The sequence below is a fragment of the Pleurodeles waltl genome, chromosome 10 (assembly GCF_031143425.1).
Source record: "Pleurodeles waltl isolate 20211129_DDA chromosome 10, aPleWal1.hap1.20221129, whole genome shotgun sequence".
Taxonomy (NCBI): Eukaryota; Metazoa; Chordata; class Amphibia; order Caudata; family Salamandridae; genus Pleurodeles; species Pleurodeles waltl.
Genome location: NC_090449.1, coordinates 1,071,310,275 through 1,071,338,170, shown reverse-complemented (window position 1 = coordinate 1,071,338,170; position 27,896 = coordinate 1,071,310,275). Strand labels below are relative to the sequence as shown.

General features: G+C 46.3%; 1 protein-coding gene across 6 annotated transcripts in view; it reads right to left on the bottom strand.

The window, feature by feature from the left end:
• Positions 1 to 17,551: 17,551 nt before the first annotated feature.
• The window catches only part of LOC138262254 (uncharacterized), a 265,547-nt gene continuing 255,202 nt past the window's right edge, over positions 17,552 to 27,896 (bottom strand). For all 6 annotated transcript variants that reach the window (XM_069212117.1, XM_069212120.1, XM_069212122.1 and 3 more), the window contains 2 exons: positions 25,637 to 25,736; positions 17,552 to 23,889 (listed from right to left, as the gene is read on the bottom strand). In XM_069212117.1, the coding sequence (XP_069068218.1) occupies positions 25,638 to 25,736 (99 nt within the window). In that variant the 3' untranslated portion in view covers positions 17,552 to 23,889; position 25,637. The remainder of the gene's footprint in view (positions 23,890 to 25,636; positions 25,737 to 27,896) is intronic.

Sequence of the window (27,896 nt, the reverse complement as noted above, 5' to 3'; positions counted from 1 at the left end):
TGGACAACAAGTTATAGTTTATTAACAGAAGTATAACCATAAGTATAACTATAACTGCAGAATTTCTATGGTTTGTACGGGTAAAACATCAACCTAACTATAACGCCCCTGTAACTTTTGTTTTTCTCAGTGGAAAGGAACAAAAAAAATATATATATATATGTGTGTGTGTGTGTGTGTGTGAATGTTAGGACCTAGTTTCCATTGAAAAAGCTTTTTTATTTTCACTTGGCTATACCTGTGGCAGCATTTGGTGAATTTTTATGACATTTTTCAAAAAAGTGTGCCCAAGGTTCATGTTGTACATCAGGGCTCGAAAAATCTACTCGACCACTTGAGGTGGAGCTATTTTTAGATTTCACACGTGGCGAGTGGAACAAGAACAGGTGTTCTGTATAGTCAGAAACTGAATTAGCAATTAGGATGCCTTTAAATCTTATTCTTGTCACATTTGCTCTGTGTTCAGAGACAGAGGTCAAAAGTCAGTTTGTCTTCTTGCAATGCAAATACTTTTCCTTGTGACTGCAGAGTTCCAGGATTTTGTAAGGTGAACTGTCTCACCTATATGAAATGAAAGGCTTTTGGTATCAGGTTCTTCCCAACACACAACAGTTATATAATTAAGTCAACTTTACAAACATTTCAAAATATATTTCAGTAGCTGTGAAAGACCATTTTTTGTTCTTCCGTGTGATGAAATTATTTTTTTAATAGGATGAAAAAAAGACATAACACTTTACTTGGTGACGTGCAAATGATGAATGTTTTCTGAAACCCAATTTTCATAGATTATTATTAATACATTATATACTTTTATCAGTAAAGCTGTAAGTTAGTAGGAAGTTTTTTTTGGACATTTCTTGGAAATTTAAATGACAGTGCGCTACCACATCATACTTTAGCAATATATTTATTAAAACCGAGTGTTTAAACATAAACTGAGAAACACTCCTGCCCTAATGGCAAAGCTATTAGTAAACTAAGAGGCAAGTCATGCATGGATCATGTGTACCCTAAATGTGGGCTAGATTTATTATACAGGAAACAAACGTTTAGTGTATTTAATCATACACAAGAGGATTTTTTTACAGCAGAAATGCTGAACTCATATATTTGAAGGTGCACTCATATGTGACGATGAAGAAAAAGGTGACTGTAAATTACAATATTTGCCTAGGATCACACAATTTGAGACCCGTTTCCGGGTCAATTATATTACAGTTAGGTCGAGTAGATTATTCAAGCTACTCGACCTGCCGATCCAGTAATATTTTTATGATTTTTCGAGGCCTGTATATGGAAAGTTTTTGGGTGATCCGTCAAGCAGGGGCTGAGAAAAAGAGGGGGAGTAAAAAAAAGTGTGTTTCCCATTTTAATTCCCATAGGGATTTTGAACAAGACACGTATGTGTATATATATATATATATATATATATATATATATATATATATATATATATACATACATATATATATATTTTAATATGTTACGTCCTAACTATAACTAACTACTGGCGACTGCTAGTAAGATATATATATATTATATATATATATATATATATATATATATATATATATATATATATATATATATATATATATGTTATTTTATTTATTTAACATTATTTCCTAAGGCATACTACTTTAAGTCAAAGCATCCATTATTTTCCATTGGGGTTGCAGTAGCTGTGAATGCCCATGTGTACTTTTAGACTTAATCCAAGGCTGGGCTGGGATACATTTACCACAGGTTTGACCTAGAGAGTTTCTGTGCTCATTATACCCTCAAATTTGCCACAGTGACCGAGAAACCTCATGAAACATGGGTTATTGTTCAACTGGATACAGGACTGCTAGTCTGCATTTGATGTGATTCACACCAAGATCACAACTCAGGAGAATTTGACCTACTGTTTCCTTCCTCACACACTGAAGTAATATTTGATGTCAGCTCAGAGGGCCCATGAGACATTCTAGCACCAACAGAACTTGACCCTGGGGCACAACGCTGGAAGTTCTGGAGAGCAGCTCCTTTATATGGAATACTCTGCAACACCACCAGCACTCTTACACTGCTCACCTCAAATGTCAGTTTTTTAGCAGAGTTTTAAGCATAGGATTAGAACAGTGCAATCCACGGCGAGCCGCACTTCTACAATCGCAGCATATCAATGACCCAGGTTCATGTAAACTGTTTTGCATTTTAAAAGGAGCACAGGTCAATCCTTAGCCACAATGCTAACCTTTAGTCTGAATCCATCCAGTATGTGAGTCAGTATCCGCTTTTCTCTAATCCACAATGCACACTTATCTAGTACCTGCTTAGTAAAGATTTTTGGAATGGTATCAATAAGGCTGATGAGACAATAGTTCCCTGGTAATTCACCCCAGCCCTTTTTGTGAATAGGTATTATTTTAGCACTGGTTAGAAATGGGGTCTCCTTTGGGCAGAGGTATGCACCCTTGTCCAAGTATGGACCACAATCCTAGTCAGGGGGGCGTCGCTGGATCCAGATCCAGTCAGTCAAGATGTGATGAGTTCGCAGTGTCGCAATGACCCTGCGTGATGTCAGCAGTGTCGCTGCAACATCGGACTTTGATTGCAGGCTGCGTTCATTGTGTGCAGCGATGTCCACAGAATGTGGCGCAGGCCCACTAATAGCATTTAATTTACAGGCCCTGGGCACATGTAGTGCACATTACTAGGGATTTATAAGTAAGTTAAATATGCCCAGTGGGTATGAGCCAATGTTACAATTTTTCAGGGAGCGAGAACATGCACTTAAGCACTGGTTAACAGGTGTACAGTGTCCAGAGTCCTAAAGCCAACAAAAATGAGGTCAGAAAAAGAAGAAGATGAACACAAAAAGTTTGGGTTGACCCTTCAGAGAGGCCATTTTCCAACAGCACTCTTACAAGAATCTGGCACCGGTGTACAATCCCCAATGGCATTAGGACGTTTATTGATATAATGGCCCGATCAAAGGTTCAGAGCAAAGTAGATCACACAGAATCTTATCCAATCATTTGACCTTCCCTGTTTTTTGAGCACGTATTGATATACTGGCATACAAACTCGGACCGCAACTGTCAAGTTACATTTGTCATTGTAGCTCATCTCTAGGTGATCAGGGCAATAATAAGCTAGAGAAGGATCGGAACAGAGTGCAGCAAAACGTTGAATCTATTTGTCCGGTGGAATGTAAACCTCTGGTTTCCCGATTACATTACACCCTTTGTTAGACTTGGCATCCTTGGCGTGGTCTCCCCTAACTTTTTGTGCTGTTTCCCAGGTTGGTGATGTGTGCCGGACTCCGGTTTTGCTGTTTTTTATACTCTGGGCACTTTACCACTGCTATCCAGTGCTAAAGTGCAAGTTCTCCTATGTAAAATGTATGTGTAATTGGATTTCCTTGAGTGGCACATTTGATTTACTAGTAAGTCCCTAGTACAGTGCACTAGAGGTGCCCAGGGCCTGTAAATCAAATGCTACTAGTGGGCCTGCAGCACTGGTTGTGCCACCCACATTAGTAGCCCTGTAAACATGGCTCAGACCTGCCACTGCAGTGTCTGTGTGTGCAGTTTTAAACTGCCAATTCGACTGGGCAAGTTTATCCCCTTGCCAGGCCTAAACCTTCCCTTTTCTTACATGTAAGGCACCCCTAATGTAGGCCCTAGGTACCCTATGGGCAGGGTGCAGTGTATGTTAAAGGTGGGACATGTACTTATGTGTTTTACATGTCCTGACAGTGAAATACTGCCAAATTTGTTTTTCACAGTTGCTAGGCCTATCCCTCTCATAGGTTACCTTGGGGGCTGCCTTCAAATGTTATTAAAGCGCAGATTCCCTTTGGGAGCAGATAGACATGTGGAGTTTGGGTTCTCTGAACTCACAATTTAAAAATACATCTTATATTGAAGTTGGTTTTTAGATTTTGTGTTTGAAAATGCCACTCTGTGATTCTGCCTGTTTGTGGATTCCCTGTCTGGGTCAGTTTGAGAGCTGGGCTGTTTGCACCTCTCTCTAAACCGTGACACAAAAGGAGCTGGGGTGTAGCCTGCATATCCTTATTGAGCCATCTGTGCTGGGAGGGAGGGGAGGAGTGGTCACTCACACCTGAAAGGGCTATGCCTGCCATCACAATGCAGGCCCCAACCCCCTGGTGTGTGTCTGGGGCCTGGCCTGGGCAGGGCAGGATCTTACAAACAAGAGAGACTTTCTTTTCCTATTTCAAAGGCAGAAATGGGTAAACGAAGAGCCCCCAAATACCCAGAAAATTAGATCACTTCTGGAATCAAGAGGAACCTCTGCCAAGGAGAAGAGCTGAAGGAGAAGTGCTGCCCCTGCTTGTGGCTGTGCTTTGTTGGGTTATCCTGCAGTTGCTGCTTCTGCCTGTGAAAGGGGACAAAGACTGGACTTTGTTGTGCATTCCTTCTTGAGAAGAATCTCCAAAGGCTTGAACTGAGCTTGCCTCCTGTTTTGAAGTTTCAGGGCCATCAAAGACTTCCTCTGCCAGCACCTACACCCTCTGCTGAGACTCCTGCCCTGCCATGTGGTGCCCTATCTAGTCCCATGGCCCTTGAAAGGTGAAGTTGGCAGGACAAGGACCGAAATCCACGCAAAGACCTCTGTGCGGGGAAACTTTCAATGCACCCTGATTAACGACACGCTGCCAGCCTCGTGGCTAAAATTGATGCTCCACCTGCATCACGGCTGGGAGATAGACGCAACACGGTTAGAGAAACGACACGCAACACCTGCAGTGGCTGCTGTTAACGACGCCACAAGCCCCCACACAGCGCGGTTTCTTGACACCGCGGGACCGGATTTCAACGCAACATCACTGGGTGCGGAAAATCAACGCAAAGCCTACCCTGACTGGAGTGATGGTCCTTGTTTGGACAGGGGTTAACCTGACTGCCAACCAAAGATCCCAGTTGTAACACCCTTCATATGCTGTGATATTCCAGAAGGCCCTCTATCGTTGAAATAAGTTGCTTCTAATAGATCATTCCATAATCTGTTTTCACACTTTGCTGTTCTAATCTTTTGAATTTTCTTGTATAAAGCCCTTGCCTCGATTCTTTTTCCCATTATCTCTCTTTTTAATTGCAGTAGTGAACACGTTGTTTGCCACCCTACATCGTGAAACCACCCTTTTGATTTGAGGCTAGATGAACTAATTTAGTTTTAAAAAAAAATATTTCAAAAAAGCAAATAGTTTGATATTTATCTCAGACATCAATATGTCAGCGCTGTCTACATGACTACATGAGATTAGGACTGGAATCAAGGACTTCATAATGCCAGAATGAGCCTGTAGAGAAGAAATAATGTCCAAGGAGGATCTGGCCTGGCAGTTCGGGCTGGATTCTTCTCATAGGGGAGCAGGGTCAAGACTGACTGGCATACAGCTGGGTCCAAACAGGGTGGCGTGGTAAGCGAAAAACAATGGATTTAACCCACATCTGTGACTGTAGTTAAATGTTTGACAATGTTCAGCATTCTGTCCATCATCTTTTTGTGTTGCTATATTCTCCTAAGTAGAAAGGCCCAGACGTGGGTTCCTTGCTCGCTGTGCCACTGGATTCAAGCTAGCCTGGCTGATGAGGGGCAATACCCTGAAACCGGTCCCAGGATGCTTGTTTCCGGTCCAGGGAGAGCCTAGCCTGGCAGTTTAGGCTGGACTATTCCAATGGGTAGCAGGGTCACGACTGACTGGCATATGGCTGGGTCCAAACTGGGATGGCATCCTGAGCAAAAAAAAGATGGATTTTACCCAGATCTGTGACTTGGGTTGAATGTTTGACAATGTTCAGCATTCCGCCCATCATCTTTTTGTGTTGCTATAGCTGTGCTAACATCACAGATAGGACTCTTTAACTTGTTGATGAATGGGCAATATGTTTCAATCTATGGGGTTGACTTCATTTAAACGGAATATCCGAACCTGCAGGAGGAGGAGTTCTTTGACCAAGCAAAATTAGCCCCTGTACTCATTATACCTCAGTATAATCCCACCATTGACATGGGATGTTGTGTCCCTTCACGTAGGTAATGTTAGAGTGGATGATTGAATGACAATGTTGAAGATTATGAACGGATTACTTTCGTTTTTTAGCAAAGTTGGATCTTTGTAAATATATGGAGGCCTAAGCAATGAATGCATCTCCTTGTGGATGTGCCTGGGTTTATTCCTAGTCACTCCTAGAAGAATCTGTCACCTGATTGCTTTCTCTGCACATTGTTTCTCTTCACGAAGGGGGCGTTCGTACCTGGATGTATTGTAAGTGCAGTTCCTGTGATGTTGTATAACCCCACCATGGCCCTTACCTGATTCCCTGTTGTGTTTTGAAGATGGTCACCTTTCATCTCATGAAGGCTTTTTGAGTTCTTCTTGGATTCCAGTTAATGAAAAAAGGGAGAGAGTCGTTTTGTTATTCCGCGTCTCTGTGAGGCATGACAGGTCTGGGCAAGAAACGCATCAGGGACTTTTATTTTTCACAGAAGCAACCCTTCGCTCCAGTGGGTTTGCAGAGAATTGCAGAGTGGTCTGCCATGACTTTGCATTCCTCTCAGCATTACATTTGTGATGGAGTCTCCCTCCATGTCAGCAGAAGCACTTTTTTCATAAATACCCCATTAAAGTGGCAAGGAACTAAAGATATGGCAGACAGTCTGCGATGGAGCGGGTAGAGGTGGAGTCCTTGCTGCCCCGGAAGGCTGGCAGCCCACCCACAGTGTTCTAAATCTTTGGGAGGTAGAGCTTCCTGCTGACACACAGCTTGAGGTACATCTGGAACAATGGGCAAGTCCTGAGTCATTTCCAAGAGTCTGGAAGTTGATATAGGGATAGCCCATGAGGTCAGGGAGCATGTATCAACATTGAGTCCCCCTTGCATGCCCCATCATGGCAAAGATGTAAGCATGAGAGTGCTCTCAGGTAACCATGGCCCAGTGTGTGCAGTGTTAATGACATGAAGGGTGTGGCACCCTACAGTGTGCATGGCCCTCTGTTTTAAATGTACATGGGTTGTGGCCTGCAGCTGGCGCTTGTTTTGATGACATAAGGGTTGTGGCATGCCGCCAGTATATCCCGCTCATTTATTTAAAAAATACTTGGGATCATATTTACGAGCCCCTTGCGCCACAGTTGCATCACTTTTTGTGATGCAACAGCAGCGCACACCTTGAAATCATATCTATGAGGTCGCACAGAGCCTCTCTATGTGGCTTTAAATGGCCTCATAAATATGGCGTAGGGCAAGGCAGTGCAAATTGCTGCGTTGCCTCACTCTGTGCAAGGGAGGCTCTCTATGGGTATTGCAGTGGGTGTTCCCACGCAAGCCCCATGGATTTTAATGCATCTCCAGATTTTAAAGTCCTTATAAAACTAGGGATATGCCATAACCATACACCTCCCGAATGGAGGTGCAACAAAGAGACATATCTTTATTTCTCCTTATTTTTTCCTCTTTCTATGTTGCTGCATTCTGCAGCACACATAGAAAGAGGAAAAAGCCTATTAGGATTGTTTTTGTGCAGAAATATGTCCCTTCCTGCACAAAAACAATCCTGCATGCAACGCAGACACCCTTGCACCATGGTGCAAGGGTCCCTGCAGTGTGGTCAGGCAGCCAAAACGCCACCAACGCAGTGGGAAAGGACATGAATGCACCATATGCCATAGATATGGCACATTCCTGATCTTTAGTTTTGACTCAGGGCAGCGCAGCAAGGTGATGCTCTGCTCCAAAACCCCATAAGTATAGGCCTTGTGTTGTGGCCTGCTGTTAGTGTTTATGGGGCTCAGTTTCAGTGACAGGAGCATGACACTTGTTGGCAGTCTGTGCAGCTCTTGGTTCTAGACACATATGGGTTGTGGCCGGATGCTGGTGTTTGTGGGACAGGAGAATTGTGACCTGTTGCCAGAGCCGGCTGCATTCAGTTTCTGAGAGCAGAGTTCTGGACTGCTGCTACTGTATGCTGCCCTGTAGTTGTAATGAAAGGGAGGAGCATACCTGCTGCACTCACAGTGCCTGGAGCCTTTAGCTATAATGACATTAATACCACTGGCATTTTTCCCAGCTAGCCCTGAACAGGAACGTACTTTGCATTTTAGAATAGCTCCTATGACACATAGGCCGTCATTACAACATTGGCGGTAACTACCACCTATTCCCACGGCGACAGCCACCAGCATACCGCCGACGTGGCTACCAGCCATCTACGCCGACGGTATACTGCCAGAATGCTGGCGGAACACCGCCGACGGTCATGGCGGCGGACGGCGGGAAGGCGGCACTGCTCACAGCAGCTCCGCCACGCCAGAAAAACACCGCTGACCGTATCATGACCAATGATACGGCCTGGCGGTGTTTTGCTGGCGGACGCTGCTGCTGACAGCAGCACCGCGGACTGTCTCCAGCCAGAGGACCCCCTGCAACCAGGTAAGTGGGGTTCTCCGACAGGAAAGGGGGGTGAGGGGTGTTGTGTGTATGTGGGGTGTGTGTGTGTATGTTTTGGAATGTGTGCATGCAGGTGTGAGTCACGTATGCGTGCGTGAATGAGTGAATGTGAGTGTTGTGTGTTGTGAATGCATGTGTGTGACAAGGTATGTTGGTGTGTGTTGCGGCGTGTTGATGTATGTGTGCATGCATGGGTGGTGGGTATGCGTGTGTATATGGGTGCGCGTGCCAGTGTGTATATGTGCAGGGGGCAGCAGAGGGAGGGGGAGGGTGGGTGAGGACTCTGGGGAGGGGGAGGGGTGCAGGGGAGAACCCGATCAGTGCCAGGGAAGGGATTCCCTGGCACTGATAGTGCCTACCGCTATGGTTTTCGCGCAGTAAGTTTGGCACGAAAACCATGGCTGTAGGCCGGGTCATAATAGCGAGGGTGGGATTGTGACAGCTACCGGGCTGGTGACCGAAGTCTCCAGCCCAGCGGCCGTTACCACCCCTGCGGTTGGTGTGTTAAAGTGGCGGTCTTTGATGGCGGTTACCGCCAGGGACAATATCCCTTTTTTTATTTTTTTTACCACTGGCCTGTTGGCGGTATTAATGCCACTTTAACACCGACCGCCAGGGTTGTAATGAGGGCCATCGTTTCATGGGGTCACATTTGGAGATGAGCGAGGCGAATAATCTGTCTCTCCTTTTCACTCTTTGTAGAACTGGGGATTTTCAGAAGGAATCCAGGAAAGCTGCCCAGGGGCATTGGGTACTGAAGAAAGATGTTATAGTTTGACTAACATTGCGGGTACATCGAGGCGGAGCAGGAGGTGTTTAGAGCAAAACCTATTGTGTATTCAAACCTCAAACTGCATCTGCTCCAGGGGCTGGCACAGGTGGACGTTAGGCCATACGTGGCTTCAAGGTGACAAGACTCACTCCAAGACGTCAGGTGTACCAAAAACGTAGATCACGGAGCAGGGCAACACAAAGATTCCATAAACGGTAGATACCTGTTGTAGGTGCCAGGGTGAGATTTGTGGTGAAGGACAAGATACAGGTTTTTTTGGCCAACCTGGGAAATTCCTGCAAGTTCAAGAAGCTTGGGGTGCCTGCAAAGAGGAACTGTGCTTCTTGGTAAAGTTTGGGGTGCAGTTCTGGGCCACGTATAAGTGGAAGATGTTCAGCACGTCAATACTTCTGTCAACTTCGCTGCTGGTGTCATGCGGTTTAGCAATTCTGTACTTACCACGCCTTCCCTCACAGAATCCAGCTGACCCGCAACGGAGTATCTTCTCAGTCAATTCACTTAGCTAGAGTCAGAGTCTGTGGACAAATACTCAGCCCAAGCAGTCCATGCACACCACTCTGTCCCGGTAACCCACACAGTCCACGTACCCACGCAAACCACGGAGTCAACGCAGTCTACACAGTCCACGTATCCACGCAAACCACAGAGTCAACGTGGTCCACACAGTCCACGTACCCACGCAAACCATGGAGTCAACATAGTCTACACAGTCCACATACCCACGCAAACCACAGAATCAACGTAGTCTACACAGTCCACGTACCTACGCAAACCATTAAGTCAATGTAGTCCACACAGTCCATGTACCCACGCTTGGAGTCAACGTAGTCCACACAGTCCACATACCCACGCAAACCATGGAGTCAACGTAGTCCACACAATCCATGTACCCACGCAAACCATGGAGTCAAAGTAGTCTACACAGTCCACGTACCCACGCAAACCATGGAGTAAACGTAGTCCACACAGTCTATGTACCCACGCAAACCACGGAGTCAACGTAGTCCACACAGTCCATGTACCCACGCAAACCACGGAGTCAACGTAGTCCACACAGTCCATGTACCCACGCAAACCACGGAGTCAACGTAGTCCACACAGTCCATGTACCCACGCAAACCACGGAGTCAACGTAGTCCACACAGTCCACGTACCCACGCAAACCACAGAGTCAACGTAGTCCACACAGTCCACGTACCCACGCGAACCACGGAGTCAACGTAGTCCACACAGTCCACATAGCCACGCAAACCACAGAGTCAATGTAGTCTCCACAATCTATGTACCCACGCAAATCATGGAGTCAACGTAGTCTACACAGTCCACATACCCACGCAAACCACGGAATCAACGTAGTCTCCACAGTCCATGTACCCATGCAAACCACGGAGTCAACGTAGTCTGCACAGTCCACATACCCACGCAAACCATGGAGTCAACGTAGTCTACACAGTCCATGTACCCATGCAAACCACAGAGTCAACGTAGTCCACACAGTCCATGTACCCATGCAAACCACGTAGTCAACGTAGTCTCCACAATCTATGTACCCACGCAAATCATGGAGTCAACGTAGTCTATACAGTCCATGTACCCACGCAAACCATGGAGTCAACGTAGTCTACACAGTCCATGTACCCACGCAAACCACGGAGTCAACGTAGTCCACACAGTCCACGTACCCACGCAAACCACGGAGTCAATGTAGTCTCCACAATCTATGTACCCACGCAAACCACGGAGTCAACGTAGTCCACACAGTCCACGTACCCACGCAAACCACAGAGTCAATGTAGTCTCCACAATCTATGTACTCACGCAAACCATGGAGTCAACGTAGTCCACACAGCCCATATACCCACGCAAGTGTAGACTGCTGCTACTGTATGCTGCCCTGTAGTTGTAAAGAAAGGGAGGAGCATACCTGCTGCACTCACAGTGCCTGGAGCCTTTAGCTATAATGACATTAATACCACTGGCATTTTTCCCAGCTAGCCCTGAACAGGAACGTACTTTGCATTTTAGAATAGCTCCTATGACACATAGGCCGTCATTACAACATTGGCGGTAACTACCACCTATTCCCACGGCGACAGCCACCAGCATACCGCCGACGTGGCTACCAGCCATCTACGCCGACGGTATACTGCCAGAATGCTGGCGGAACACCGCCGACGGTCATGGCGGCGGACGGCGGGAAGGCGGCACTGCTCACAGCAGCTCCGCCACGCCAGAAAAACACCGCTGACCGTATCATGACCAATGATACGGCCTGGCGGTGTTTTGCTGGCGGACGCTGCTGCTGACAGCAGCACCGCGGACTGTCTCCAGCCAGAGGACCCCCTGCAACCAGGTAAGTGGGGTTCTCCGACAGGAAAGGGGGGTGAGGGGTGTTGTGTGTATGTGGGGTGTGTGTGTGTATGTTTTGGAATGTGTGCATGCAGGTGTGAGTCACGTATGCGTGCGTGAATGAGTGAATGTGAGTGTTGTGTGTTGTGAATGCATGTGTGTGACAAGGTATGTTGGTGTGTGTTGCGGCGTGTTGATGTATGTGTGCATGCATGGGTGGTGGGTATGCGTGTGTATATGGGTGCGCGTGCCAGTGTGTATATGTGCAGGGGGCAGCAGAGGGAGGGGGAGGGTGGGTGAGGACTCTGGGGAGGGGGAGGGGTGCAGGGGAGAACCCGATCAGTGCCAGGGAAGGGATTCCCTGGCACTGATAGTGCCTACCGCTATGGTTTTCGCGCCGTAAGTTTGGCACGAAAACCATGGCTGTAGGCCGGGTCATAATAGCGAGGGTGGGATTGTGACAGCTACCGGGCTGGTGACCGAAGTCTCCAGCCCAGCGGCCGTTACCACCCCTGCGGTTGGTGTGTTAAAGTGGCGGTCTTTGATGGCGGTTACCGCCAGGGACAATATCCCTTTTTTTATTTTTTTTACCACTGGCCTGTTGGCGGTATTAATGCCACTTTAACACCGACCGCCAGGGTTGTAATGAGGGCCATCGTTTCATGGGGTCACATTTGGAGATGAGCGAGGCGAATAATCTGTCTCTCCTTTTCACTCTTTGTAGAACTGGGGATTTTCAGAAGGAATCCAGGAAAGCTGCCCAGGGGCATTGGGTACTGAAGAAAGATGTTATAGTTTGACTAACATTGCGGGTACATCGAGGCGGAGCAGGAGGTGTTTACAGCAAAACCTATTGTGTATTCAAACCTCAAACTGCATCTGCTCCAGGGGCTGGCACAGGTGGACGTTAGGCCATACGTGGCTTCAAGGTGACAAGACTCACTCCAAGACGTCAGGTGTACCAAAAACGTAGATCACGGAGCAGGGCAACACAAAGATTCCATAAACGGTAGATACCTGTTGTAGGTGCCAGGGTGAGATTTGTGGTGAAGGACAAGATACAGGTTTTTTTGGCCAACCTGGGAAATTCCTGCAAGTTCAAGAAGCTTGGGGTGCCTGCAAAGAGGAACTGTGCTTCTTGGTAAAGTTTGGGGTGCAGTTCTGGGCCACGTATAAGTGGAAGATGTTCAGCACGTCAATACTTCTGTCAACTTCGCTGCTGGTGTCATGCGGTTTAGCAATTCTGTACTTACCACGCCTTCCCTCACAGAATCCAGCTGACCCGCAACGGAGTATCTTCTCAGTCAATTCACTTAGCTAGAGTCAGAGTCTGTGGACAAATACTCAGCCCAAGCAGTCCATGCACACCACTCTGTCCCGGTAACCCACACAGTCCACGTACCCACGCAAACCACGGAGTCAACGCAGTCTACACAGTCCACGTATCCACGCAAACCACAGAGTCAACGTGGTCCACACAGTCCACGTACCCACGCAAACCATGGAGTCAACATAGTCTACACAGTCCACATACCCACGCAAACCACAGAATCAACGTAGTCTACACAGTCCACGTACCTACGCAAACCATTAAGTCAATGTAGTCCACACAGTCCATGTACCCACGCTTGGAGTCAACGTAGTCCACACAGTCCACGTACCCACGCAAACCATGGAGTCAACGTAGTCCACACAATCCATGTACCCACGCAAACCATGGAGTCAAAGTAGTCTACACAGTCCACGTACCCACGCAAACCATGGAGTAAACGTAGTCCACACAGTCTATGTACCCACGCAAACCACGGAGTCAACGTAGTCCACACAGTCCATGTACCCACGCAAACCACGGAGTCAACGTAGTCCACACAGTCCATGTACCCACGCAAACCACGGAGTCAACGTAGTCCACACAGTCCATGTACCCACGCAAACCACGGAGTCAACGTAGTCCACACAGTCCACGTACCCACGCAAACCACAGAGTCAACGTAGTCCACACAGTCCACGTACCCACGCGAACCACGGAGTCAACGTAGTCCACACAGTCCACATAGCCACGCAAACCACAGAGTCAATGTAGTCTCCACAATCTATGTACCCACGCAAATCATGGAGTCAACGTAGTCTACACAGTCCACATACCCACGCAAACCACGGAATCAACGTAGTCTCCACAGTCCATGTACCCATGCAAACCACGGAGTCAACGTAGTCTGCACAGTCCATGTACCCATGCAAACCACAGAGTCAACGTAGTCCACACAGTCCATGTACCCATGCAAACCACGTAGTCAACGTAGTCTCCACAATCTATGTACCCACGCAAATCATGGAGTCAACGTAGTCTATACAGTCCATGTACCCACGCAAACCATGGAGTCAACGTAGTCTACACAGTCCATGTACCCACGCAAACCACGGAGTCAACGTAGTCCACACAGTCCACGTACCCACGCAAACCACGGAGTCAATGTAGTCTCCACAATCTATGTACCCACGCAAACCACGGAGTCAACGTAGTCCACACAGTCCACGTACCCACGCAAACCACAGAGTCAATGTAGTCTCCACAATCTATGTACCCACGCAAACCATGGAGTCAACGTAGTCCACACAGCCCATATACCCACGCAAACCACGGAGTCAACGTAGTCCACACAGCCCATGTACCCACGCAAACCACGAAGTCAACGTAGTCCACACAGTCCATGTACCCATGCAAACCATGGAGTCAACGTAGTCCACACAGTCCATGTACCCACGCAAACCACGGAGTCAACGTAGTCCACACAGTCCATGTACCCACGCAAACCACGGAGTCAACGTAGTTCACACAGCCCATGTACCCACGCAAACCATGAAGTCAACGTTGTCCACACAGCCCATGTACCCACGCAAACCACGGAGTCAACGTAGTCCACACAGTCCATGTACCCACGCAAACCATGGAGTCAACGTAGTCCACACAGCCCATGTACCCACACAAACCATGAAGTCAACGTAGTCTCCACAATCTATGTACCCACGCAAACCATGGAGTCAACGTAGTCCACACAGTCCATGTACCCACGCAAACCATAGAGTCAACGTAGTCCACACAGTCCATGTACCCACGCAAACCATGGAGTCAACGTAGTCAACACAGCCCATGTACCCACGCAAACCATGGAGTCAACGTAGTCCACACAGCCCATGTACCCACGCAAACCACGGAGTCAACGTAGTCTACACAGTCCATGTACCCACGCAAACCATGGAGTCAACGTACTATCCACAGTCCATGTACCCACGCAAACCACGGAGTCAACGTAGTCCACACAGTCCATGTACCCACACAAACCACGGAGTCAACGTAGTCCTCACAGTCCATGTACCCATGCAAACCACGGAGTCAACGTAGTCTACACAGTCCACGTACTCATGCAAACCATGAAGTCAATGTAGTCTACACAGTCCACGTACCTACGCAAACCATGAAGTCAACGTAGTCCACACAGTCCATGTAACCACGCATGGAGTCAACGTAGTCCACACAGTCCACGTACCCACGCAAACCATGGAGTCAACGTAGTCCACACAGTCCATGTACCCACGCAAACCATGGAGTCAAAGTAGTCTACACAGTCCACGTACCCACGCAAACCATGGAGTCAACGTAGTCCACATAGTCCATGTACCCACGCAAACCACGGAGTCAACGTAGTCCACACAGTCCATGTACCCACGCAAACCACGGAGTCAACGTAGTCCACACAGTCCATGTACCCACGCAAACCACGGAGTCAACGTAGTCCACACAGTCCATATACCCACGCAAACCACGGAGTCAACGTAGTCCACACAGTCCACGTACCCACACAAACCATGGAGTCAACGTAGTCCACACAGTCCACGTACCCACGCAAACCACGGAGTCAATGTAGTCTCCACAATCTATGTACCCACGCAAATCATGGAGTCAACGTAGTCTACACAGTCCACATACCCACGCAAGCCACGGAATCAACGTAGTCTCCACAGTCCATGTACCCACGCAAACCACGGAGTCAACGTAGTCTACACAGTCCACATACCCACGCAAACCATGGAGTCAACGTAATCTATACAGTCCATGTACCCACGCAAACCACGGAGTCAACGTAGTCCACACAGTCCATGTACCCACGCAAACCACGGAGTCAACGTAGTCCACACAGTCCATGTACCCACGCAAACCATGGAGTCAACGTAGTCCACACAGCCCATGTACCCACACAAACCATGAAGTCAACGTAGTCTCCACAATCTATGTACCCACGCAAACCATGGAGTCAACGTAGTCCACACAGCCCATGTACCCACACAAACCATGAAGTCAACGTAGTCTCCACAATGTATGTACCCACGCAAACCATGGAGTCAACGTAGTCCACACAGTCCATGTACCCACGCAAACCATGGAGTCAACGTAGTCCACACAGTCCATGTACCCACGCAAACCATGGCGTCAACGTACTATCCACAGTCCATGTACACACGCAAACCATGGAGTCAACGTAGTCTACACAGTCCATGTACCCACGCAAACCATGAAGTCAACGTAGTCTACACAGTCCATGTACCCACACAAACCATGAAGTCAATGTAGTCCACACAGTCCACGTACCCACGCAAACCATGAAGTCAATGTAGTCTACACAGTCCACGTACCTACGCAAACCATGAAGTCAACATAGTCTACACAGTCCATGTACCCACGCAAACCACGGAGTCAACGTAGTCCACACAGTCCATGTACCCACACAAACCACGGAGTCAACGTAGTCCACACAGTCCATGTACCTATGCAAACCATGGAGTCAACGTAGTCCACACAGTCCATGTACCCACGCAAACCATGGAGTCAACGTAGTCCACACAGTCCATGTACCCACGCAAACCACGGAGTCAACGTAGTCTACACAGTCCATGTACCCACGCAAACCACAGAGTTCACGTAGTCCACGTACCCACGCAAACCATGAAGTCAACGTAGTCTAAACAGTCCATGTACCCACGCAAACCATGGGGTCAACGTAGTCCACACAGTCCACGTACCCACGCAAACCATGGAGTCAACGTAGTCCACACAGTCCATGTACCCACGCAAACCATGGAATCAACTTAGTCCACACAGTCCATGTACCCATGCAAACCACGGAATCAACGTAGTCTCCACAGTGCATGTACCCACGCAAACCACGGAGTCAACGTAGTCTACACAGTCCACATACCCACGCAAACCATGGAGTCAACGTAGTCCACACAGTCCATGTACCCATGCAAACCACGGAGTCAACGTAGTCTCCACAATCTATGTACCCATGCAAACCATGGAGTCAACGTAGTCTACACAGTCCATGTACCCACGCAAACCATGGAGTCAACGTAGTCCACACAGCCCATATACCCATGCAAACCATGGAGTCAACGTAGTCCACACAGTCCATGTACCCATGCAAACCACGGAGTCAACGTAGTCCACACAGTCCATGTACCCACGCAAACCATAGAGTCAACGTAGTCCACACAGCCCATGTACCCACGCAAACCACGAAGTCAACGTAGTCCACACAGCCCATGTACCCACGCAAACCACGGAGTCAACGTAGTCCACACAGTCCATGTACCCACGCAAACCATGAAGTCAATGTAGTCTCCACAATCTATGTACCCATGCAAACCATGGAGTCAACGTAGTCCACACAGTCCATGTACCCACGCAAACCATGAAGTCAACGTAGTCCACACAGTCCACGTACCTGCGCAAACCACGGAGTCAACGTAGTCCACACAGTCCAGGCAGCCTATGAAGTTCACACTGCCCACGCAGTCCATGCAGACCCCTATTCCCGTGAAGCTTCGTAGCCCATGCAGCCCACCCAACATAATGAAGAAAGCTGTACCAACACCAAGCCAGTTCTTACTTACATATAATACTTTAATAATATATTTTAGCATTGCACATGTTAATGAAGGGAACACAACACCAAGGTATGGCTATAAAAATCAGACAGTTACAAGAAAACCAAGGAACATGTACCCAAGCAACAGAAAATGCAACATATGGGAACTGAATAATACACATTTTGGGGGAGTATAACATTAGGAAGATAGTCACAGCCTTGTTTTGCATTCAAACTCTATGGGGTACAGTGTGGGATTGGTAGTTTGCTTGTGTACCTGAGACAAACATACTGGAGATTCACCCGGCCCCTTCACAAGCACCAGGGCAATATATCTAACGAAACCCTCCACCTGAAGGGTGTTTCTTGTTCATCGTGTTCTGTTCGTGGGCTGAACCTGGAGACAAGACATCACCCACTTGGTCATGGGATGTGTACATTTAGCCACTGAACAGGCTGGATTTTACTGCAGGCACAAGGCCTCGTGGCCAACAAGTTCTCTTGGCCAAGGGGTCTGGAGAATTTGTTCTCCATCTCTTTCAGTACAACAAGAAGTCACGCTTTCCTCTCCAGATATTACACTCTTGTTACATGTTAATCTCCCTGCTTCATCTGGCCCATCATGTCTCCAATATTTTGGACTCCTTGGACTGCAGCTTGTACACTCAGGCGAACAGTTTCTTGGGTCAGCCCAAGCACATTTCACATTCTATGTAGTGTTAGCACAGACGCAGGACGAAAGAGGATTTTAGAGCAGATATTCAAAAGCCATAGTGGGCATAACACTCGCTGGAACATATAAACTGATGTGAATGTCAGACGCTAGTTTTTTGTGGTAATATATTGAAGCGAATGGCACGTAGGGTACACAAGTGACTGAAGATGGACAGAGCCAATCCCATGTGCAAAGGATAACAGACTGAGACATGGAATGCGGTGCAACACGAGGTCCGGTATACAGTGCATTGGAAGACGAACATGCAATTAAAGTGAAACAAGGTATAGTTTTATTACCACCCCATTTACATACAGAATGCAACAATAATGTAGTATGAAATGGAACCTAGGTATACAGGGATGCAATCCATACACGTCTTTATAATGCAATGGAATAAAATGTAGTGTACACACTGCAAGGTCACTTGGGATGTACAATGTAATGGAAGATGAGCCGCTAAATACAATGTAATGGAAGGAGAGCTCGTGTGTGTAATGGAAGTCCATCTGTGATATACTGTGTAATGGAAGAAGAACCGCTGAATACAATGTAATGGAAGGAGAGCTCGTGTGTGTAATGGAAGTCCATCTGTGATATACTGTGTAATGGAAGATGAACCACTGAATACAATGTAATGGAAGGAGAGCTTGTGTGTGTAATGGAAGTCCATCTGTGATATACTGTGTAATGGAAGATGAACCGCTGAATACAATGTAATGGAAGGAGAGCTCATGTGTGTAATGGAAGTCCATCTGTGATATACTGTGTAATGGAAGATGAACAATGTAATAGCAGGAAAGCTCGTGTATGTAATAGAAGGTAAACTATGTAATGGAAGATGAACCGCTGAATACAATGTAATGGAAGGAGAGCTCATGTATGTAATAGAAGGTAAACTGGGATAAAGTATGTAATGGAAGATGAACCGCTGAATACAATGTAATGGCAGGAACGCTCATGTATGTAATAGAAGGTAAACTGGGGTAAACTATGTAATGGAAGATGAACCGCTGAATACAATGTAATGGCAGGAAAGCTCATGTATGTAATAAAAGGTAAACTGGGGTAAACTATGTAATGGAAGATGAACCGCTGAATACAATGTAATGGCAGGAAAGCTCATGTATGTAATAAAAGGTAAACTGGGGTAAACTATGTAATGGAAGGTGAACCGCTGAATAAAGGTAATGGTAGGAAAGTTCATGTATGTAATAGAAGGTAACGTGGGATATACTATGTAATGGGAGGTAAGCAAGTGAATGCTCTTCAGTGGAACAAGAGCTCATATATACAACAGAAGGTGACCTGGACATACTGTGTAATGGAAGGCGAGTCAGTCTGTACAGTGGAAGGTGAGCTGCTGCATGCAGTGCAATGGAAGTTAATGCTAGTTTAGAAAATAAAAGGTGAACTGGAATATGCTAAGTAACTCTGGCTGACTGACTGAATACAATGCAATGAGAGGTGAACTGAAAAACACTCCACAATGAAAGGTGAGTCAGTCTATGCAGTGATGGAATGGAAGGTGTCCTACTGCACACAACGCAATGAAAGACACACTTGTATGAAATAAGAAAGGCGGCCTGGGCTATCCTAGGTAATAGAAGGTGAGCCACTGTATCGCGTGTAATGGAAGCTGAGCATGTGTGTACACTGGAAGGTGACCCGTGGCGCACTGCATAATGGACATGGGCTTTTAATGCAAAGAATGTCAAGTCCTGGGAATAACATGTGGACGTCTAGTACATTGGAAGACCACAGAACTGACAACCAAGGAAACAATGACGAGTTTATAATGTACAATGGAAGTGAAACAGGTGCAACATTCAATGTAACTCAAGCGGGATCACAGCGTTCAATGGAAGACAAACGGGCACAACATACGATAGAAGACCAACAGGGTTATATTGTATAATGGGAACAGAACGAGCATGCAATGGAAGACAGACGGGCACAACATACGATAGAAGACCAACAGGGTTATATTGTGTAATGGGAACGGAACGAGCATGCAATGGAAGACAGAGGTATTGCATTCAGTGCTGCGGTGGTTCCTCCATTAGAGTGGAGGAGCGTCGCCCAACCTGCTGCCAGAGCACAGAACGTGAAATGATAGAACATTTTCTTATTATCAGGTTATTTTTAAGTGCAGCCGACCCGAACCAAGAGTCGGGGCAGGGCTTTGCTGCCTGGCAGCAGGGAGTAATGGTGGCTAGCCCTCCCGTTCAAAGTACACATGGTACTTTGGCTGTCTGTCTTGCGACGGCTAGCCAGACATGCGCACTTTAAACCTCTCCAAGTTGAGCTGCCTTAGACAGGGGGAGGAGAGCAGGCACAGGGCTCCAGTGCCTGTAGGAGCGCTGAGACCGCCTGCTCCAACCAATCCTGGTGCTTCTCTCAGCAGCGTCTGGATTGGTTAAAGGAGTTGGCTCGGAGGCCCCTCGCTGCCCTGCAGCCATGGACTGCGGGAACCGGAAAGGAGTAGGTAAGCACATTATTTCTTTCTAATTTAAGCTTTTATTTTTTTTTGCCCACTGACAGGCAGTGTGAGAAACTCGCACTGCCTTTAGCCTCAACTTCAGAACTCTCAATAGTTCCTCTTACAAACATTGTTTATAATGGGCCTCGATTGAAAGCTTTGGGGTTGCGTCTAAGGGTATTCCTGGTTTCTCACAGTGCCTGTAAGTGGATCGAAATATTCACCCAATCGCCCCAGCACTTTCAAATACAAGCAGCCGCCACTGGTTTAAAGGAGGATAAAAACAGTTATGGTGTGCAATGGAGATGGGTACCGTATGCAATGGAAGACAAACAGGGTTACAGTGTATGATGGAAACAGTATGCAGTGGAAGACAAATAGGGTTATAGTTTATGATAGTATGCAATGGAAGGCAAACAGGGTTATAGTGTATGATGGAAACAGGGACAGTATGCAGTGGAAGATAAACAGGGTTATAGTGTATGATGGAAACAGGGACAGTATGCAATGGAAGATAAACAGGGTCATAGTGTATGATAGTATGCAATGGAAGACAAACAGGGCTATAGTGAATGATGAAACAGGGACAGTATGCAGTGGAAGACAAACAGGGTTTTAGTGTGTGATGGAAGCAGGGACAGTATGCAATGGAAGACAAACAGGGTTATAGTGTATGATAGAAACAGGGACAGTATGCAATGGAAGACAAACAGGGTTATAGTGAATGATGAAACAGGGACAGTATGCAGTGGAAGACAAACAGGGTTTTAGTGTGTGATGGAAGCAGGGACAGTATGCAATGGAAGACAAACAGGGTTATAGTGTATGATAGAAACAGGGACAGTATGCCATGGAAGACAAACAGGGTTATAGTGTATAATAGAAACAGGGACAGTATGCAATGGAAGACAAACAGGGTTATAGTGTATGATGATGATACGTACAACCCAGATAAACACTGCTATGTCAAATAATGGAAGCCAAGAAAGGAATGTTTAATGCAACTGGAGGTGAACAGGTGACCATGCAATGGAAGAAAAACATTCGATCCATTTTCGAATGCAAGACCAACAGAAGCCTAGCGTGCAATGAAAGATAAAGATGAAGATGTCAGATTAATATGCTATTTAGGGCAATCAGGTGTAGCTAGAATGGAGGACAACTAGCATTTGAACATGCAATAACAAATAAACATGTTTTTACCATGCAGTGGGAGACAAGCATGTTTATATCGAAGACAGGAATACATGCAGCTCAGGTATAGTAAGTGGAAGATGTACACGACTATTGAAGACAGACAAAGTTATATAACCCAATGGATGCAACACTGGCTTGTATCATGCAATGAACGCCAAAGAGGCTTGAGCATGCAAAGAAAGACAAGCAGCTGTGCTTCATGCCTTTGGACATAAAATGTTTTATCACTAAAAGAAGCAGGATCATGATGTGGAAGGCATGGACAGGCATGTACATTGCAGATGATGACGTAAACAATGCATTCTGCAATGGGGGCATGAACAAGAGGATCATGCTGTGGAAGGCATGGACAGGCATGTACATTGCAGATGATGACGTAAACAATGCATTCTGCAATGGGGGCATGAACAAGAGGATCATGCTGTGGAAGGCATGGACAGGCATGTACATTGCAGATGATGACGTAAACAATGCATTCTGCAATGGGGCATGAACAAGAGGGTCAAAGTCAGCAACTGGCAAAGGTTTGGGTACGAATGCAGTGGAAGGCTGAAGTGTGTTACACATAGCAGAGTACACAAAGGAGGATACACAATAATTCTATGTACATATAAGGGCAGGAATGTGCGGTACACTCAAAAGGCATCTCTTTGCATTTACTGCATGTTTCACAGAGGTCATAGCATTCAGTTGTGTCTGGGTGTAGCAGCATTAAAGGAAGCGTACATCCTTAAGAAGAGGGTGAAAAGCGACGAGCTTCTTCCTGGGACAGGTGCTCGATTAGGCATGACATATGCAGCCCTGAAGCGCCTGTAAGCTAGGGAGAGAACGAGGGTATCTCCATACATATAACACTATTTACCAAGGCCACCAGACGCCATCTTTGTTGAGTAATGTGTCACCCTGGGAGATGGACTTCCAACATGTCCATTCTCAAGATGTTCCGTGTCCTAGGCTTGTTGGCTTTGGTTTACAGCTTCTTTTTATGTCTCACATTCTCTCTTCCTTGTGTGTGGACCCTTTTGTGCCATTATCACCCGCATCTTCACAGTGTTACTGGAACCACAAACAGGTCTCACACTGACAGGTAAATTTCAGCAATTTTTCGGAAGCTGCAAAGCAGCGAAAACATGGGAAGTCATTATAAAAATTGCTACAGTGTTGTTCTTTTCTCTATGGATTTTTCAAATAGAGCATGTGCTATTGCAGAGGATTCTGGTACAATCCTATCCACCAAGCTCCTCACCCTGCTTCTCTCTGAATGTTTAGAATTCTCACCAGATTGTAATCTCTGGAAATCCATGGGTGGTAGAAGTGTCACACCATGGAGATGCTCTTAGTGACACCAGAAGTCAACCCGATTATCAAGCTGGGGCGATTTATAATTTAATAGATCACTTTGGGTTACACGTGGACAAGAAGATTGGTTCCTCCTCTGCTCCTTGCTTGCCCCCCTTCATCTCCAGCCCCCTATTTCCAACTCTTGCCTATTTACTGATGGTTGCTTTGGGTCCATCATTGTTCTAAACAGTTTGGCACCAAAGTTTGTTGTTGTATTGAAAAATGGGCAATTATCACAGGCATGGATAGTGATATTTAGGGATGAGAGAGTGGTATCAGATGGGTGGTACCAGAATATTTGGCCCTAAAGGAGAAGATGGTGTTGACAAAGTACAGAAGCAAGGCTTGCCTCGCGTGTTTCCTGTAATGTGTCGCTGGTACCAAGAATCCCGCAGGCTGCCCTAGGTACTGTTAGCATACTACATGTTTGTGATTTCAGTGTGCTATATTCAAAAGCATTTCATAGACCCTTATGAACAGGAAATGAAGTCATGACAAGTCATCAAGATGGAGGAACAGGCTAGATGGCTTGACCAATGCAGAGTTTTCAAGTCCAGTGTTTGTACTATATGTAGCTGAAGACTTCTGCCGAGTTTACTTCGCCTGCGCTCTGCCACCTGGAACAAAGGATCCAAAGAGAAAGAGTAAGAGAGAGAGTAACAAGATGCAGCGTCACTGGACTGCACAATAATCCCAACAAGGGTGTGTTGTGTTGAAGCTAGGAGTGAGATACAAACTGACCTCCAGATCTCACAATCATGGTTTGTACATGGGCATCTCAGTGATGCGGCTCAGAGGGAGTTGTCTGACTTTGAATGTAAAAGTGTGTTCATCATCATAATCTACAGTAGTAGTTGTTTTCAGGGTGGGGCAGAGCTGAGGGTGGGTGGGCGGGCTGATGTGCTCTTTCTCACAATGTAAGCCTTTCCCGTCAGCCTCCCTCCTTGTTTGTTAACTTTCCTTCCTGATCCTGCTAGAAATCGGCATAGATCGGGCTAACTACATTGCTGTGCAAATGCTGCAGCCACATTTGGCTAGTGAGTTTGGCTGGTATTGCCATCTTTGGAGATTGAGTTTGGATATTATTGCCATCTTTGGCTAGTGAGTTTGGCTGGTATTGCCATCTTTGGAGATTGAGTTTGGGGGCTATTGCCAACTTTGGCTTGTGAGTTTGGATGGTATTGCCATCTTTGGCCAGTAAGTTTGGATGTTATTGCCATCTTTGGTTAGTGAGTTTGGATGTTATTGCTGTCTTTGGCTAGTGAGTTTGGCTGGTATTGCCATCTTTGGAGATTGAGTTTGGGGGCTATTGCCATCTTTGGCTAGTGAGTTTAGATATTATTGCAATCTTGGAAGATTGAGTTTGTCTGCTGTTGCCAACTTTGGCTTGTGAGTTTGGATGTTATTGCCATCTTTGGCCAGTAAGGTTGGATGTTATTGCCATCTTTGGCCAGTAAGGTTGGATGTTATTGCCGACTTTGGCTAGTGAGTTTGGACGCTATTGCCGTCTTTAGCTAGTGAGTCTGGATGCTGTTGCCTTCTTTAGCTAGTGAGTCTGGATGCTGTTGCCATCTTTGCCTAGTGAGTTTGGATGCTATTGCCGTCTTTGGCTACTGAGTTTAGATGCTATTGCCATCTTTGGCTAGTGAGTTTGGATGTTATTGCCATCTTTGGCTAGTGAGTATGGATGTTATTGCCATCTTTGGCTAGTGAGTTTGGACGCTAGTGCGTCTGGATGCTGTTGCCATCTTCTGCTAGTGAGTTTGGACGCTAGTGCGGTCTTTAGCTAGTGAGTCTGGATGCTGTTGCCATCTTTGGCTAGTGAGTTTGGATGCTATTGCCTTCTTTGGCTAGTGAGTTTAGATGCTATTGCCATCTTTGGCTAGTGAGTTTGGATGTTATTGCCATCTTTGGCTAGTGAGTTTGGACGCTATTGCCATTGCTCTGTTTGGAGTTAAGAGGGAATGAAAGCAGTAAACGATTCCATATGTATTTCATTTTATAAATTTAAGTAACAATACTAATATATTTATAACCAAACATGTTGTGTGCCTGCACAAAGATAAGATTGTATTGGTAAATAAATGCTTGAATTTGTTGTGGTTGACTTTGTGAGGATAAAATAGCATTGTGTAGCCCTTGAGATTCTGGTGGAGATGCTCAGAGAAGGGCTTTTTAGGTGATCTGATTAATGATGACGACAACTACTATACGGAGGTTTACTTCAAGATGTAGAATGCAACCGGGTATGTAATGGGCTGTGAATGCCAGAGTTTGAACCCTAATTCTCCTACTGTGTACCCTGAGTTGCCCACACAAGGCTCCACCACTCTGCTGAGGTGATCCGAAGGTACTTCCACCCACCTTAGAACAGCTTCTCGTAGCAGCTCTCGCAGTGGACTACGTTCCGGTGGATAAAGAGGTTGTCGATCAGGTCTCCCATGGCTTTATGGCAGATGCCGCACTACAAGGACAGAAGGAACACTGGATTAGTACAGCACTCGAGGAGAAGCAAAGGGGATACATTGAGTCCAACACTGTCTGAATAACAAATGACGATGCCTTTCTTATATACAACAGTGGAAAAGAATAAACTTCCACTTCTGTTTCCTTGCTCTCTAATCCAATTTCCTCTCTAAATTATCTTTGCGTGATATGCTGATGAAAGACTTCTACAGCACCTGCATTCCACCTGATCATTTGAGCACCCAAGGCCTGCTTTAGAGTTTGGTGGATGGGGTTACTACATCACAAACGTGACGCATATCACATCTGCTGTATTAAGATCCCATTATATCCTATGGAAATCATAATACGGCGGACAGAGTAACCATCATGTTAGTGATGGAGTAACCGATCCGCCAAATTCTAAATCAGACCCTTAACATTCTTTGTGTTTTCTCCTGACTGAAAGGTCTGAGAAGTCTTGCGTCGGTGCACTGTGTTACCCCTGTACGTCTATGAACCAAAGGTGTAGCTCTTCTGTACAAACTGTAAGCTTTTGTGTTCTGTGCTGCGGGATTGTCCTCATGTACAAATTCTAAGCATTCAAAGTCTGTGTAGGGCAGAAGGGTCCAACATTACTTACAAAGGGCTGGGTCCTTGGCAGATTTTCAGGTTTCCACACTAGATATTTGTACATACAGTGGAAATAAATGGGCCTCATTTACAAAGTGAGTGGATGTCCCAAGAGGCTGGCAGGGATCTGCTCCTTCTGAGTCTGCGTTAGACATGTCACCTCTCGTACAGATTGAAGGACAACTCGGATGTACAGAGTCTAAACCTTTTGCCTCCGTACAGTCAGATACACCTCTGTCAGGAGCCATCATAATAAAACAGGCACTGCTTTGATGCAAAATAGATGGATTTTCTACTCACGGGGCACTCCATGTTATAAGTGGGACCATTACCGGGTGCACATCATACTTGCCCACTTCATACGTGTTCATCTGAAGCCTTTCCCACTCTAGACAGACCTCAAATCCAACCTTTTGCTCCCTTTCCACATATGCTGGGCCAGAAACTATATCTACTGAGGCTCACACTCTCCCTGTGACCAAAGTGATATCACTCTTTCTACCAATATTCCCTCAAAGGGTCACTCATATCACAACCTGGGCACAAAGCAGCAGCGACAACACAATAACAGCTCCACAGTGGAGTAGAATCCAGAAGGGACCAAAAGAGTCACAGGCAGTGAATACAAAAACAAACTGGGACGCGCAATGTGAGGGAGAAAAACACAAATCCAGACCCAGGTCTTGGACGGGTCACTTCCTCACGCCTCTGCTAATATGCGACTAGGATGCGTTACCTTCACATGATGTGGAAGAAAGGTTGAGGTTTTTGTTTTCTTAAAATAATTACTGAGAAAACAAGGTGAAAATTAATCATGACTTAAAAATAGGAGTCCTTGTCAAATGCTGCACCAGTCTTACTGCAGTAAACCCTAGTCCCGAAATGAAGGCAGACTAATCCACCCTGAGCTGGTGTTTTACTCTAAAGTCATCTCCCAAGTAGAAGGGAATGTGCTGAGGGTACCCACAAACTCAGCTCACGCTGAGACCCAGATTCGTGGCAGGTCCATGAAAGACCACTCAAGGTATTGGAATTCACTATTCAGAAACAAGTAAATAACTCCTGTCAGGTCAGACTTGCTCCCAGATCCCTCTGTCCACCCTCCACTCCCTGTGACTCTCCGCACTGCTACTAAAGTTATAGAGACCCTGGTGGTTGCCAGTCAGCATGAAGTTGCAGTCTGGCACCACCCATGATCAAAACCCAGGGCCATACATTCTGTGAATCTGGCCGTTTCCAACCACAAAAATGTGTTCTATATGTATAAAGCACAAATTGCGATTCAGTAACATATTACTGAATCACAATTTGTGTTGAGATTAGGTATCTGGAAGTGGCGTGTTTAGGGCATCTGGTCCATATACAGAATCATGGTGGTATGTATAGATGTTTTGCGACCCAATTATGGTAGCAAAACATTCATTTCTTACAAACACCTCAAAGGAAGTGATAACCATTCGCCAATGGGAAGAAGTTCCCAAAGGACCACTTTGCCTTTGTGAATGTTGAAACAAGTATTTTTTTAGGAGCAGGCAGTGGGCCCACA